The 15,984-nt window shown below is 37.0% G+C and overlaps 1 protein-coding gene across 7 annotated transcripts in view; it reads left to right on the top strand.

Annotated features, from left to right (window-relative positions):
- CACNA2D1 (calcium voltage-gated channel auxiliary subunit alpha2delta 1) overlaps positions 1-15,984 on the top strand; it is a 504,876-nt gene that overhangs the window by 362,752 nt on the left and 126,140 nt on the right. For all 7 annotated transcript variants that reach the window (XM_065883782.1, XM_065883785.1, XM_065883783.1 and 4 more), the window contains exon 8: positions 14,628-14,697. In XM_065883782.1, the coding sequence (XP_065739854.1) occupies positions 14,628-14,697 (70 nt within the window). The remainder of the gene's footprint in view (positions 1-14,627; positions 14,698-15,984) is intronic.

Genomic DNA, 15,984 nt, shown 5'->3' with positions numbered 1-15,984 from the left:
CCGCTGAGCCTGCGCGTCCAGGGCCTGTGCTCCGCAGCGGGAGAGGCCACAACAGTGAGAGGCCCGCGTACCGCAAAATAAATAAATAAATAAATAACGGATGCCCAATTAAAGTTCAGTTTCAGATAGAGAAGAACCTTTTAGTGTAAGTATGCAATTCTTGGGAAATATTTACATTCAAATGTGTGGTTTTTTAATCAAAATTCAACTTTAACTGGATGTCCTGTATTTCTTTTTCCTAAATTGGTTAACTTTATCTCTCAGGCTCTGAGTTTGTGAGAAAATATGAGAAATCAACTTCCCCACTACCTCACAAAATTGTGAGGATCAAACAATCTATTTCATATATTAATGTTGGGTTGGCCAAAAAGTTCATTCAGGTTTTTCCATATCATCTTACAGAAAAACCCGAGCAAACTTTTTGGCCAACCCAATACAAATGTAGAATTTTGTAATTGTCATTTTTTTAATTCTGTAAACTACCTTTAAAATATGTTGCCACATTATTGTAAATAAAGTGTTTTGTAGAAATTAGAATTCTCTGACTCACAATAGAGTCTAAAAAAATAGTCTTTGTCAGTGCTAAGATGCTACTTAGAACAGGGCTACGTGATGTGAGTGGGTTAAGCAGGTATATACCCAATAGCCTGGGTATAAATCCCGCTGCCATCAATTGAAGTGGTGGTAAGCTTTGGAAAACAGTCACAGACTTGAGCTGTGAAACGAGGATAAAATGGTTAAATTGTAGAATTGTTAAGAGGAAAAAGGAATTAAATATGTTTCTTATTTGCTAAAATGTGTAGGAGAAAGTCAGTGATGGTTAGCCACCCTCATGATTTCCATTTATTAGGTTGTTTAAACTGCATGGAGACAACTACTGCTTCCATATAAGGAGGGCTCTAGAGCTGACATAATATAAAGGCACCTCTGCAGAGTGATTCTGAATAGCAGTTTGGTAATTAGTGGGAATTTGTACTCTAACATCTGTCCTTAGACTGAATATCAGTAAATTGTCTGTTTTCTAATTTGGTTGATATGTATGGAAATAAGTTATAAAAATGACTTGTATTTCTTTTTTCCCCTCTTTCTCCTCTCCAAATTAGAAGGTAGGTAGGCTGGCTGTGTGATAATAGAAGGAGCATTATACTGAGGGAAGAGAAGTTCTTGATTCGTATTAAAGCTGCCATCAGCATAGGTGTGTACTTCCGCTAAGTCATGTTCTATCTGTGAACCTATTTCTTCAGCAGTAATTTGGGAGGTTGAAGAATGTGATTTCCAAGGCAGACCCTATCTTTATTTACTTACGCATTTAGACCTTTAGCATTTGCTAAGTTCACAGTCTTTGTAGGATAACTAGAGGGGCTTGCCTTAGTTATACAGCTTGTTTCATGGCAGAGTAAAGCTGGAACGCATGTCTGGTGACATCTTCGTTGAATATGTGATGACTGGACAATCAGTTTAATTTATGAGTGCTTTCCTTTAGAAGCCCTTAATTGATTTATATAAATTAACCTTAATGCTAGTAAAACTGCTTTCAAGGGCTTCCCTGGTGGCGCAGTGGTTGAGAGTCTGCCTGCCGATGCAGGGGACACGGGTTCGTGCCCCGGTCCGGGAGGATCCCACATGCTGTGGAGCGGCTGGGCCCATGAGCTGTGGCCGCTGGGCCTGCGCGTCCAGGGCCTGTGCTCCACGACGGGAGGGGCCACAGCGGTGAGAGGCCCGCATACCGCAAAAAAAAAAAAAAAAAAAAAAAACTGCTTTCAAGAGCTATCAACTTTGTGAATTTTTATGCATCATAAAAACAGTACATACAAACTACGCATTTCATCTATTAGTGTCTCTTGAAATTGTACCAATTACTGTAGTAATTGGGATTGTAATCAGGACTTAGTGGCTTGTCAAAATGCCAATGTAGGCAGCTTACTCTTTTTAGATAATTAGTTGCACTTAAAAAAAAGAAAGAAAACTAAAAATTTCCTAAATTTCATATTACATTTTTAAAATATCTTATTAATCATTTGTTCTTTCTTTATCCTCCTTCATTTGTTCATTTCAAAAACGTGGGTTTACAGTACAGGAACCTAACATATGTTGAATTAGTTTTAAATATTCCTTAGGGAGACACTTCCTTGTTCTTATATCTGCTAGGATTTTGGTAGAAGAAAATGCAAAAGGACCTGTGTGCAAAGTATATAGAAGGACATATTTTTGCCATGTGGATAGCCAGTTGTCTTGAGCTGCTTAAGTCTTTTTTTTTTTTTTTTTTTTTTTTGCGGTACGCGGGCCTCTCACTGTTGTGGCCTCTCCCGTTGCGGAGCACAGACTCCGGACGTGCAGGCTCAGCGACCGTGGCTCACGGGCCCAGCCGCTCCGCAGCATGTGGGATCTTCCCGGACCGGGGCACGAACCCGTGTCCCCTGCATCGGCAGGCAGACTCTCAACCACTGTGCCACCAGGGAAGCCCCTCTTTTGGAAAATACTTTAAAAATGTTTTAAACAGCAAATAGCAGATGACAAAGTAGTCCAAAGAATCCGTTTTTGGTTATTTAGGAAGGGAGCATTTGATAGATTTCTGGTTGATTTGAAGAAAACAAGATAACAGTGGATCTTCAACATTTTGGGGCATTTATAAAAGAACTGCTTGCATTGATCAATTATCTTAAAAAAATACCTGTATTTTTGTTTTTTACTTTGATATTTGTGAATGGATACAAAGTATAACTATAAATATGTTTAACTACATTTGTTGATTGCTGTATAAATGCACTTTATGTTGAAATGATTACTTCACTTTTTTTTTATGCTAATAATGATTAAAGTCCAGTGTATCAGTTAGGACTAGTATTAGCTACCAGTTAAAGAAAAGCCAGAATAATGGTGATTTCGACACTATGGAGGTCTGTTTCTCACTCAAGTCAAAGAATATCAGTTACAGAGACCAGGACTGATAAGGAAGCTTCACATATAAGGGGTTGACAACTCCTATCATTTCTCTGTCATCCTCTGAGTAAATTGTCTGCTGCAGTGTCTACCACTGTTACTTGTGTTTTTTCTTAAGGGACTAAGAGTGGTATTCCCTCCCTTTTTAAGGCACTTTCTGGAAGTCATACAAAGCCTTTCACGTGACATTGGCCAGAGTTTAGTGGTCTCATGGTCACAGTTAGCTTCAAGGCGCCATGTACACAGCTAAAAAGCATAAGCTATACCAAGGAGGAAGGGGAGAAGAGATATTGGGAGACAAAAAAATCTCTGTCGTGGTTCCTCTACTCTTTCTGTGAGTTTTGGCTTTTTTAGGTTCTACCAATAAGTGATGTCATACAGTATTTGTCTTTCTGTCTGACTTAGCCCTCATAAAAGTGTATCAAATCAACACATTGTACACCTTAAACTTACACAATGTTATATCTGAATTATAGCTCAATAAAAAAAGATAAAATGAGAAAAACATAAAAATGAATACGTGAATTTAGTGACAGACATAGGATATAAGTTAAGATGACTAATTTTTTTTTTTTTTTTTTTTTTTTTTTTGCGGTACGTGGGCCTCTCACTGTTGTGGCCTCTCCCGTTGCGGAGCACAGGCTCCGGACGCGCAGGCTCAACGGCCATGGCTCACGGGCCCAGCCGCTCTGCGGCATGTGGGATCCTCCCGGACCAGCGCAGGAACCTGTGTCCCCTGCGTCGGCAGGTGGACCCCCAGCCACTGCGCCACCAGGGAAGCCCTAAGATGACTAATTTTTAATTTGGATATGAGAATGCTTACTGAAATAAAACATCAGAAATATTTTTATTTGGGGACTAAAATGATGAGTTTGACTTAGAATAGTAAAATTTGATGTATTGACAGGAGAGTCCACAATAATTCTATTTACACCCAAGCACAAGGTTTATATTCTGAATTACATGATTTGCTTTTCTATATACCATCAATAAGTTGTGTTGTCTGAGGGACACATCTTATATATATACAAATTAATGTATTATTTTGAAATTCTCACATGATGCTGATTTACAGAGGTATTTCTGTAGCCTTATTTTTGTTTCCTTTTACATAACTTCATCTCTTGCCTGAGTCTGTCTTATTTTTCTCATGGAAGGGTTGCAGAGTTGCTAACTTTGCAATCACCTATGGATCCAGTCACACTTTAACTGATGAAATGATTTCACAGGTGAGAGCAGTTAAGTAGGATGCTAATATGAAAATGGAAGGTGCTCTTAATTTGATGGGGGATAACACTGTATATAAAATATGTGAATAAATTTAGTTTAAAAGCTTTAGCTCTTTGTAACTTCTAAAATATCTCATTCTGTTCCTTTTTCTTTGATATATTGCTAAATTTGTATACCTTATGCTGTCCATTTTTAGATGCATAGAACCATCTTTGATATGTAATTCATTTTATATTCAGTATATTTTATTAAGAAAAATTAAAAACATTTTTGTCAAAAATTCAGACTTTTTAAGTACTTCTCTCAGGTATACCAAATATAAAATTTTTAAGAAATATATCCTTCCCCCATTATCTAAGAAGATTTACTGACATAAAAATAAGAAATTTGTTCCTGTAGAATCACTGTTTGTTTTTATAAATATGTCATTATCATCACCTAACTGGATTTATTTGCTTGCAAAAACAGAAAGCTTTTTCTCTGTTGGAGTTCACGTTTTTCTCTATGTAGCACACATCTGCAATTATTTTCCAGTAAATCCTTCTCATCTTTTACTTCATAGAACTTAATGTGTTCAAGTTTATTTTTGAGCCACAGCTAATAACTACATATGGACCATCTAAATGATTAAGTCTTTGTGTACCATTTACTTTATGGAATATTTCACTTAACCACACAACTTGACCTTGTTATCTGTTACTTCTGTTGACAAACAAATATCCCTTCTTAAATGGAAATGTTTTACCTGGTCTATCTGACATCTACAGAATTACCAGAAAGTCACTTTGTAATAAGTACTTTAATTTTTAAAACTATGATCATTTATCCTTGGCTTTAATACTATGTATCTGTATGTGAGTTTCCAATGCTTATTTTTCTATAAATTAGAGAAGTGTTCTGGACATATTACAGTGGAGATACCAAAGGCGCTCTGAAGCCAATATAACACTATCGTTGAACCTCAAGTCTCATTGTTCAGAAACGGTATTAAAATCTAAAAAGAATTTGATTATGTCAGTATAGTCAAGTGTGAGTTGGAAGGAGGAAAACTGATAAGAACAAGCAAAAACTGCTGTTTCTGAAGAAATTGAGGTATCCTAAGGATTCTCAAATACCAGTAGGAGAGAATTTTGCTCTGGAGGAGCTCACAGGTAGATGAGACAGAGCAAATATAAAGACATTAACACACAGTGCAAAGAGACATCTAATAAATTTATTAAAAAGTTATCTGGAGTTAACTTAGATTATCACTTCTCCAGTAAAATTAAACAGTCTGGAACTGTTCACTTAATTCCATTTGACTCACTTGCTGTGGCTTGAGGCCATCCAAAAACTCTAAACCAGCCTACATTTTGAGTTTTGTCTCTTACTGTACAGTTAAACCTTCACCATGTACCCCAAATTGCCTTTTTTTCCCCTTTTTAAACTCTTAGTTTCATTTTATTTTCTACAACCTGACCCCCCCTTTTCCTATCTCTATATGCTTTGATCCCAGACCTCCATTTCTGGTCATATGCATCTTATCCATCATTCAAAATAGAGTATAGACATGTGAAGGCTTTCCTAAAAGCAATCTTTCTTTATTTTGTTCTCTCAGAGAACTTGGTTTTTATCTAGATTGCAACAGCTATCAAATTTTTTCTTCCTTCAGAATTTATTTTCATATGCTCTTTTTAAAAAAAACATGGCAATATAAGTAACTGCAGGTAAAGAGGTATATAAATCTATATCTATATCTAATGTGTGTGTGTGCGTGCCCCTAGCACCTAAGGCAGAGCCTTGCATGCAGTGAAGAATAGGGATTTGCTGAATTAAGCTAGATAAACAAGTCAGGATCATATCAGAGCTGAAAACAAGTTATCACAGTAGAACTCAGAGAATCAGTTTCTAAATAAAATGAAACAAGGGGAAAAATGCAGATAGGAAACAGAGTTACCATTATCTGTGTCCCTGCCTATACACCTTTCCCATCCTGCCCTCTTCCTTCTGCCAGTATTCTCCAGGGGCTTCTGGGGTAACCTCATGAAGTCAGTTTTTAGATTCGCAGGAAGTTTATTGAGTGTGTGACACCAGCCTGCATCATGGGGAGGGGGTAGGATGGGAAAATGGTACGAGGTTCCAAGCCCTAGTCATAAGAGTATGCATTTACGTAGTTAAAATCTAAGCACGTTTTATAGTAATCTATTATTTTAAAAAATCTACAACCTATGATAAGTAGTTCCAGTGACTCAATGATGCTGTTTTCAAATATCCACATAGGGAGTACTTATTATTGTGTCACCACTAGTTCTAAATGTTTACGTGTATAAATAATTGAATCTTAGCTATAACCCTTGGAGGTGGAAACTATTACCCCCGTTTTACTGGAAAAGGTTAAGTAATTTATCCAATGAAAATCTAGGTAGACTAGCTCTAAAACTTCTCTCTTAAGTGCTACGCTAGGCTATTTCCAGTCAGAGGAGAAAATTTTGAAGGGACAAGGGAATAGACTCTTCTTACTAGCATTTACCCAGCTGGAATGACTGCCTTCAGCCTGTGGATCCCACTGGTGCTTCTACGCTGTAAAGCTTCAGTTGTTCAGGATTTGAAAACTTGATCTGGGAATGGTTATTGTTTGGGGACCAGTCACTGTTCAGAAACATATGTGTACCCTGAAATTCATCATCGATCCATGAAAGATAAGACAGACATCACAACTGCCTAGATTCTAGCAATATAAATATTATATAACAATAAGCAGTTTCCTAGGGCCAAAATAATACTCTCCTAAGAAGACAATATAAGAAAAAATAGTGAAATAGATTTCAAACATTCCATGAAGCTTTTGCCTCTTGCACTTTCTCCGAGCTTTAAAACTTGACTCGGGTCTGTGTCACTGGGTACAGTTCTGACCTGTATCAGGCTATTAATTCAGTTCCATACACAATAGCTAGCACAACAGAGACTATAAATATTTCTCTCAGGTAGAACTCCTACTTAGTAGGTAAATCAGTTGGTTGGGGTAAGTCTGGTCCATGAGATTTCCAGAGACTGAGGGTTCCATCTATCTGCCATTCCTTAGGTTGTTGCCCTCATCTGTAGGATCAAAACTGGATCAATACTACTACATCCACAGTTGAGGCCAAAAGTAAAGGGGAAAAAACTGGAAGGGAAGCAGCATGACCCCCAAATTGTACATGTGTCACTTCTGCTCACATGCTATTGACTGAAATTTTATCACATGACCCCACCTTGGCAAAAGAGACTGAGAAGTACAGTTTCTTGTGGGCAGCCAACTAAAACTTTAGGGTTACTTTTACCAGAAGGAAAAACAAAAGTGTATTCTGAAGCCCTGTCACAGTCTGTTCCTCTGGGAGTGTAAGTATCTGTGTACACTTTCCCATACATAGAACATACTCACTTCCTTTCCACAGGAGATGTTCCAAAGTCCCAACAAGTTGGTACCTTCAGCTCAAAATTCAGTATCTCCAGGTCACATGCAATTCTCTCCATCATGTGGATATGACTTTTCCTAATTTGGCTACCTAACAACGCAGCAGAATACCCGTTACTTTCTCTGCCCTATTCCCATCACTGACCAGATATCTGATAGGCAATGGTGCTGTCTTCTGGATGACAATAAAAACTTCCATATGGAAAAAGTGAGTGGGAAAAAGAGAGCAATCACTGGTCCATGATATGTATCATAATCCTCCAGGCAAGGGAATATAAAGACCTCCTACTCCTGCATAAAGTTTCTTGGTTAGCCCATCTGACTGTTCCCGGTAGTGTTCTGTGGTTGCAACTCTCTTGTCTGTAACCCTTTCAAGCACATGTGAAGGGGCGTGCTTGGGGTTAAACAGCTTTCATACCTTGCTGTTTCTGGTGCAGGTTTAGAGCTCAAAAACTGCTTTAGGGTTCACAACAGTTGCAAGATTTCTGCAGACTAGGTTTGTGCTTTCTTTGGTAACACAAATATCAATGACAACACGTGGTTGGCTTCCAATTTTTTTCTTCTAGCAAGTTTCTTGTGCAAGCAACCCCAGCCCTAGGATTTAGTCTAGAAGTCATTCTTAAGCTCAACGTGCTATACATTTACTGGGTTCTGTATTTAGCCCTCTCTTATCTCTCTCATCTTAAAGGTGGCTTCCTTGACAACATTGCTGAGAACAGAACATTTGGTGTTATCATAGTAGTGGACATTACTCATTTTTACGTTGTCTATCTGTACCTGTGGCAGAGGCTGCTGGCTGTCTACGAAAGTTCTGTCTTCCCGTTCCAGTCTAATGTTTTGCTTTTGGGCATGACTGCCTAGCCAGGACCACTCTTGCATCTGTGTAGGACCATGTGACTAGTTCTTACCAGCAGAATATGAGTGAAAGTAAAATATGTGTCACTTCAAATCTGAGGTTGTTAGGACTTGGTTGTTCCTTCTCCTTGGAACTTCCTGCCTCCCTCTGTCAGCTGCATGTCACTGTCCTAGGTGACCTTGGAAACCAAGCATTGAAGAATGCAAAAGCTGCACCAGCTACAGGCCTCTGAATACCTGTTTGGAGCAGAATCTGTGCCTTGTGACTAGTAGTATCTAACTTAATCTGCTCGATGAGACAGAAATAATCTTTACTGTGCAGAAACAGAAGATTTGAGATTGCTCAAGTCACTTTGTGTTACCATAGCTAATACAGAATTCTCTTTCTATGTTTAGGGTATTTCCCAGGTTAAAAGTTTTATTGGGGAGCAGAGCCTATCTGCTGCCTCAAAATCTGAAGAGGACAGCTATTTGCTTTCCAGGAGGCACTGAAACCTTGATATGTGTACATAACCCTCACTCTGTTATGTACCTGACCCTTGATGGTGGAGCCATGATGCAAATAAATTAGGGACTGTGTAGAATCCATACTGAGACGGTAGTAGTTGCTCAGCAACACTCAGATTCCGGGAAATTTTGTGAGCTGTGCAGTACAGATTTATTGAATTAATTTCTCCTTAAAAGAACAGTCCAAATTCATTATCTTGGCTAGCAATTCCAGAACCATGACTAATACTTCATAGGAGATGATTGAGACAAGCCTAAAAAAAATGATTCACATAACATAAATTAGATCCAGGCAGTAGAAACAGGGTTGGTTTTTATAGGCATTTTTGAGTATGTGAAATTTACTTTTTTTGTCTTTCCATGAGACTAAAAATTGAAGTCTTTTAGAATTAGAAAATGCATTTTAAGTTAATTGGAAATGCAGTTAGATGCCATTTGAAATAGTGTTTCTACCAAGGGAATCAGCCCTCAATTCATCATTTTGTACTTTATTGTCTCCTAGCAGAAATTTTAAAAATTGATACTCTATTCTTTTTAGACCGTATTAACTAGAAAATGCCTCTACAATCTGCATACTTCCTCAAGAATATTTCAGTATCCTAAGTTAACGTACAGGTAAACACCTTTTTTAACTCAGTGGTTTGATACTGACATAGCACACCCTAAATGTCATGTGAAGTAGAAATGTCATCAGATAGATTTAGTCAGATACACCCACAGTTCATTTTTTGTCAGGAATAAAAAGCATAAATGATCATTATCACCATTAATGATGGCATTCAGAAATGAGATGCCCACATTGTAGGCTGTCATTTCCACTCCTTTCTCCTGTCATTCCAAAATCTTACTGAAAAGCAAAAGGGACATCTAAAATGAGTGACATTTCACTTTTTACAGGGACTGTAGAAGCTCCGATTTCCTTTCATGGAGCCTTTATTGTACCTCATTATGAAACTGATTATTTCAGGGAATTGCAGTATATGGTTGTTATCTGTTTTTACTATTTGACCTTCCATATTTCTGAGCCTATATATATAATGTACCATGTAAGTACCACAGTGGGATTTTACAACAAACTAATTAGTAATATCACAGAAGAAACTACATTATTTAATTTTAAAATAATATAAATAATTTAATGTAACCGAGGGATATTTCCTAATAGTAAGTGTCTCAGCAGACTTCTAAGGGAACATTATTAATATTTTTAAATAGAAACCATCTAAGATTATAAAACATGTTAAAATGTAATGGTCTGGCTCCTACTATAAATTATAGCCCTTTTTTCTGTCTTTAAAGAAATAAATTTTATAGAACATAGTAATATATATCACAGTTCATTTCAATTAGCAGTTATACTGAAAATAGATCCTAGGTGAATGTGCTCTGCAAAAAATTTAGAAATCTAATTTAAGCGTGACTTTCAAATTCCAGTGTTTTGACCACTTTCAGCTCATGATGGCCACTATTATATTGGCAGTGGCGATTAATCTCACTTCTCAACTCAGTGGAATATTTATGTAAGTCTGAGTCCAGTCAGGAGAGAGATAACACAATGTCTTGAACAGGAAAAGTTAATTTTTTTTAAGGATAATTTTATTTTTTTTTAATTAAATTATTTATTTTTGGCTGCGTTGGGTCTTCGTTTCTGTGCGCAGGCTTTCTCTCGTTGCGGCAAGCGGGAGCTACTCTTCGTTGTGATGTGCAGGCTTCTCACTGCGGTGGCTTCTCTTGTTGCGGAGCACGGGCTCTAGATGTGTGGGCTTCACTAGTTGTGGCTCACGGGCTTAGTTGCTCCATGGCATGTGGAATCTTCCCGGACCAGGGATCGAACCTGTGTCCCCTGCATTGGCAGGTGGATTCTTAACCACTACGCCACCAGGGAAGTCCTAAAAGTTAATTATTTAATAAAGAATTATTAACTACAGCAGGGATTAAGGAGGGATTGGCTAGAAGTATAGAGAACTCTAAATAATATTGGACTAGCAGGTGAAATGTTATATAATTTAATATGATAACTACCACCCATAGGGCAGAAATAGCCCAAGGAAGAGACTTTGGTCCCCCAGTGCCCCTGGATTGAGATGCAGATCTTTTTACAGAGGACATGGTCGTGATCCGCCAAATGTCAGAGAAGGTACTACAGTGTCACACTGGTAGGACTTGCAGGAAGTTCACCCTTAAAGGTTCCTGGTGTCTCATCAGAGGCTCTCCACTACAAAAATACCCAGGGGTACTGCTGGAAAACCAGAGAGCTCTCCAGAAGCCTTGGTCTGGAGAAGCTACCCACGAGCTCTGGAGAATACTCAAGCACTGCAGGAGCCAAACACCAGGAAAGCTACATTTGCTGCCAGAGCGTTTGAGCAAACAAACCAGACCAGGAATCAAAAACCACTTTCTCATTCAGCATCTTTCTTTCTTCATCTGCGGACAAAGCTTAAGATTGTGCTTGTGGGTAAAAGAAAAATATTTGAAGGACCCAGAGATATTTTCATAGAACAAGATAAATGGGTGAATTCGGAGCTGAGGCAATAAATGTACAATCAGCATAACAGTATACTAAAAGAAGAATAAAAGTTATTTAAATATGTAGTTATTACAAAGACCCTATCTTGAGGAGTTAGATAATAGTTGAAAGTGAACTGATATGTCTGCCTGCATGCTTGTAGCTTAATTCTAGTGCTACCAAAAAAAAAGTCATTTTATCTCACTGGCTCTATGTTTCTGCAAATGCAAATGGAAAGAATTAAAGTAAATTTACCATTTTAGTTGCATTGACTATATCAGTAAATGGTTGTTGGGGGAGTGCTATATTTAAACTTAACTGTTTCTTATAAATGTGATTAGTCATTTAAAATGAATAAATTGTTTTATAATATAGCTGCTAATAAGAAAGAAAATTCACAGTCAAGGAGAGGCTCAGTAGTATATGTTTTTGACATATCCTAAATGGCCAAATTATCTTAGTTGGCTAATAAACATGATTCTCAGAAAAGTTCTCTGTAATTTTCATCATTTCTCAATAAATAAAACGGCAAAATAGATTGAAGGGCATAAGTCATATGAATTATTATTAGGAATTTTCCAAAGAGCCATATGTTTAAACGTGTTCAAGGAGAGGAGGACTTCAGCATAAAATTATCATCCAATTCATCAGCATTTATTGTTCTCCATTGGGTCTAAGGGGTGTGTGTGTGTGTGTGTGTGTGTGTGTGAAGCTTTGTAAAGTATTTTACAAAAGTATTTTAGATTTAATTAGAATAGTGTAAATTAATTGCATTTAAAAAGCAATACAGTTAGATGTACTATTTTTCTGTTTACTGCAAAATGATAAAGGCTCTGAAACTAACAGAAGATTCTTTTGTTTTTAAGTTTATTATTATTTTTTAAAATTTATTTTGGTTGTGCCAGGTCTTAGTTGCAGCAAGCAGGCTCCTTAGTTGTGGCTCGTGGGCTACCGTAGTTGTGGCACATGTGCTCCTTAGTCGCGGCTTGTGGGCTGTGCTCCTTAGTTGTGGCACGTGTGCCCCTTAGTTGCGGCCGGCGGGCTTCTTAGTTGTGGCTAGTGGGCTCCTTAGTTGTGGCATGCAAACTCTTAATTGGGGCATGCATGTAGGATCTAGTTCCCTGACCAGGGATTGAACCCACATCCCCTGCATTGGAAGGCAGATTCTTAACCACTGTGCCACCAGGGAAGTCTCCTAACAGAAGGTTCTTGAATCTGTACTTGAATTACTTCAGATGATTCAAATAAATATCAGGAAAAGTTTTTGTGCAGTTATGTTAATTATAATGTAACTTTTAAATGATAATTTCAAATGGGCTGGCCATTATCAAATATGGGAATAATAAGGTCAAAAAATTATGCTATTATGTGATAACAATCCAAGAAAAACAGTCTTTTTGTAGACCAAGATAATATAGCATTGAATGAAAATATAAGGATCAAATAATTGTAAGTACAGTTTTCATTAGTGGCAAATAAATTTTCTTTTAAGGTAGATTTTTCTGTTAGTAGAGAAGAAAGAAAATGTATAACCTCTGGACACCTGGTAAAACATATTCATTGTCACCCAGAAAATCCCAATTGTGAACAAGTTATTTCTGAAATAATATGAAAAAGAAATTGACTTATACAACTTTCTTTTGTATTGCTGTGTTGTTTTAAATTTTAAAAAAGAAAAAGGTTAAGGGCATAAAAATGGTATCTCCCATTTTAACATTACTGTGGATAAGCAGAATGTGTCCTTGGTACTTTGTGACTTTTAAAATTATTACTTTCCTAGATAAAATCTAATATTGGGTCAGCCAAAAGGTTTGTTCAGTTTTTTTCTGTAAGATGGCTCTAGTAGCACTTAGTTGTCTTTAACTTCATTTGAAGCAATTTTGTTAGACAGTATGTGACAGCTGTCATATCAGTGTGCATTTAAAAAAGACTTATCAAAATTGGTGAACTTTTGTGTAGCCATTTTAATACTGATGATGGAAGAAAAAAACATTTTTGGCATATTATGCTTTATTATTTCAAGAAAGGTAAAAACGCAACAGAAATGCAAAAAAAATTGTGCAGTGTATGGAGAAGGTGCTGTGACTGATCAAACGTGTCGAAAGTGGTTTGCGAAGTTTCGTGCTGGAGATTTCTTGCTGGAGGATGCTCCAAGGTCAGGTAGACCAGTTGTTGATAGCGATAAAATCGAGACATTAATTGAGAACAATCAACATTATACCACGTGGGAGATAGCCGACATACTCAAAATATCCAAATAAGCATTGAAAATCATTTGCACCAGCTTGGTTATATGTTCATCACTTTGATGTCCGGGTTTCACGTAAGTTAAGCGAAGAAACCTTCTTGACCATATTTCCGCATGCGATTCTCTACTTAAACATAATGAAAACAAATTGTGACGGGCAATGAAAAGTGGATACTGTACAATAATGTGGAATGGGAACAAATCATGGGATAAGTGAAATGAACCACCACCAACCACACCAAAGGCCAGTCTTCATCAAAAGAAGGTGATGTTGTGTATATGGTAGGACTGGAAAGGAGTCCTCTATTATGAGCTCCTTCCAGAAAACCAAACGATTAATTCCAACAAGTACCGCTCCCAATTAGACCAACTGAAAGCAGCACTCGACAAAAGGCATCCAGAATTGGTCAACAGAAAACACATAATCTTCCATCAGGATAATGCAAGACCACATGTTTCTCTGATGACCAGGCAAAAACTGTTACAGCTTGGCTGGGAAGTTCTGATTCATCCGCCGTATTCACCAGACATCATACCTTCGGATTTCCATTTATTTCGGTCTTTAAAAAATTCTCTTAATGGAAAAAATTTCGATTCCCTGGAAGACTGTAAGAGGCACCTGGAACAGTTCTTTGCTCAAAAAGATAAAAAGTTTTGGGGAAATGAAATTATGAAGTTGCCTGAAAAATAGCAGAAAGTAGTAGAACAAAAAGGTGAATACGTTTTTCAACAAAGTTCTTAGTGAAAATGAAAAATCTGTCTTTTATTTTTACTTAAAAACCGAAGGCACTTTTTGGCCAACCCAATGGTTTGATTTAATTCTCTATTTGAAGTTTAAATTCTCTCTCTCGCTCTGTCACTCTCTTGCTGTCTCTCAATCACTTTCTCTCTCTCTCTCTTTTTTTAAGCTTCTCCATGGGTTGATAACAGTAGAACTCCAAACAAGATTGACCTTTATGATGTACGCAGGAGACCATGGTAAGAATTTTGGGGTAGCCATGAAAAGATGAAAAAGACAAAATAAAGTTTCTTTTTTTTTGTTTGTTAAAAAGTTGCAAGGGATCTTTCCATTATTAGGATGAATATTGTCTGATTATTTAAAAACCTCTTTTTTTCCTTCTATACATTTGAATTTTTTATACATTTATACTTTAAAACAGTTAAAGCTAAATGAAGATGATGAGTTCAATGGGCAGTGATAATGAAGTTGTTGAAATGATTCATCAAATGCATTTCAAGTGGACTACTTTAAGTTTTATAGTCAATGTCATTTCTAAATCTCTTTTAGCTGGTGGGGATTTCTATTGAAAGTCTCCCAGTTTGCTTGGAGTAGGGCTCTAATAATCAACATCTAGACAGAGTAGAATATAGTTTGCCTCCGGTGGTGAACTAATGAGAACTAGCCGCAAGGTAAGAGCTGCCCCTAGTTATAGTCATATAGCTCACGTTTCATTTTTCCAAAAAAAAAGTTTATTTGTTCCTTACTACTAAATAAACTCATTTTCCTAACATATGAATCAAAAAATACCAAATACATCATAATTACACTCCCTGGGAAACAATTATTAAACTTGTGCATTTTAATTCATTTTTTGAATGTGTTTAATCGTGTGGTTCTATATTTTTTAATGAGTTCACATGTTATACAATATAGTTCTTTGTAACCTACTCTTTCATATCAATATCTTTTCATAAGAGACACAGTAACATCATTTTAAAAGAATGACCAGATGGTAACTTATTTTAAAAATCCCCTATTATTGTACATTTAGGTTATTTCTGACTTTTTGCTAGGGTTCAGACAAATTCTAAGAGACATAATAGTTGATTCAAAGAAACGTATTTAAGGCTTTTAAAGTGCCCTATTAAACGTCCCAGTAGCAATTTACATAAACACCAACCATGTATAATAGTACCAGGTATTATTAATCCACATATTATTCTTGATAATATTTCTCTAAGTTAGTGGCTTTGGAGCCATGGGTTATTGAGTGGAGGCAAAGCCTATGACATCACATGATTTGGGTTCAGGAACCAGTTGTTTCGGCGGAAACTTAGAAACTAGGTCCCAACTAGAAGAGACAGACGATATCCTGTCCTCCGTCTTCCTCATGGAGAGGCATGTCAGGACCATTTGTCAAGATGCTAGACATGAACTAGATTTGCCTTCCACTGGAATATCCACTGGAATATCCCAGCAACCCTGCCATTTTACCTTCTAATAGAAAAACAAACTTGAGTGCAAGCTGTAAACTCTGTTTCATG

The sequence above is a fragment of the Phocoena phocoena genome, chromosome 9, assembly GCF_963924675.1.
Source record: "Phocoena phocoena chromosome 9, mPhoPho1.1, whole genome shotgun sequence".
NCBI classification, from domain to species: Eukaryota; Metazoa; Chordata; class Mammalia; order Artiodactyla; family Phocoenidae; genus Phocoena; species Phocoena phocoena.
Note: the sequence above shows the minus strand (reverse complement) of the source record. Positions and strands in the feature narration are given on the sequence as shown.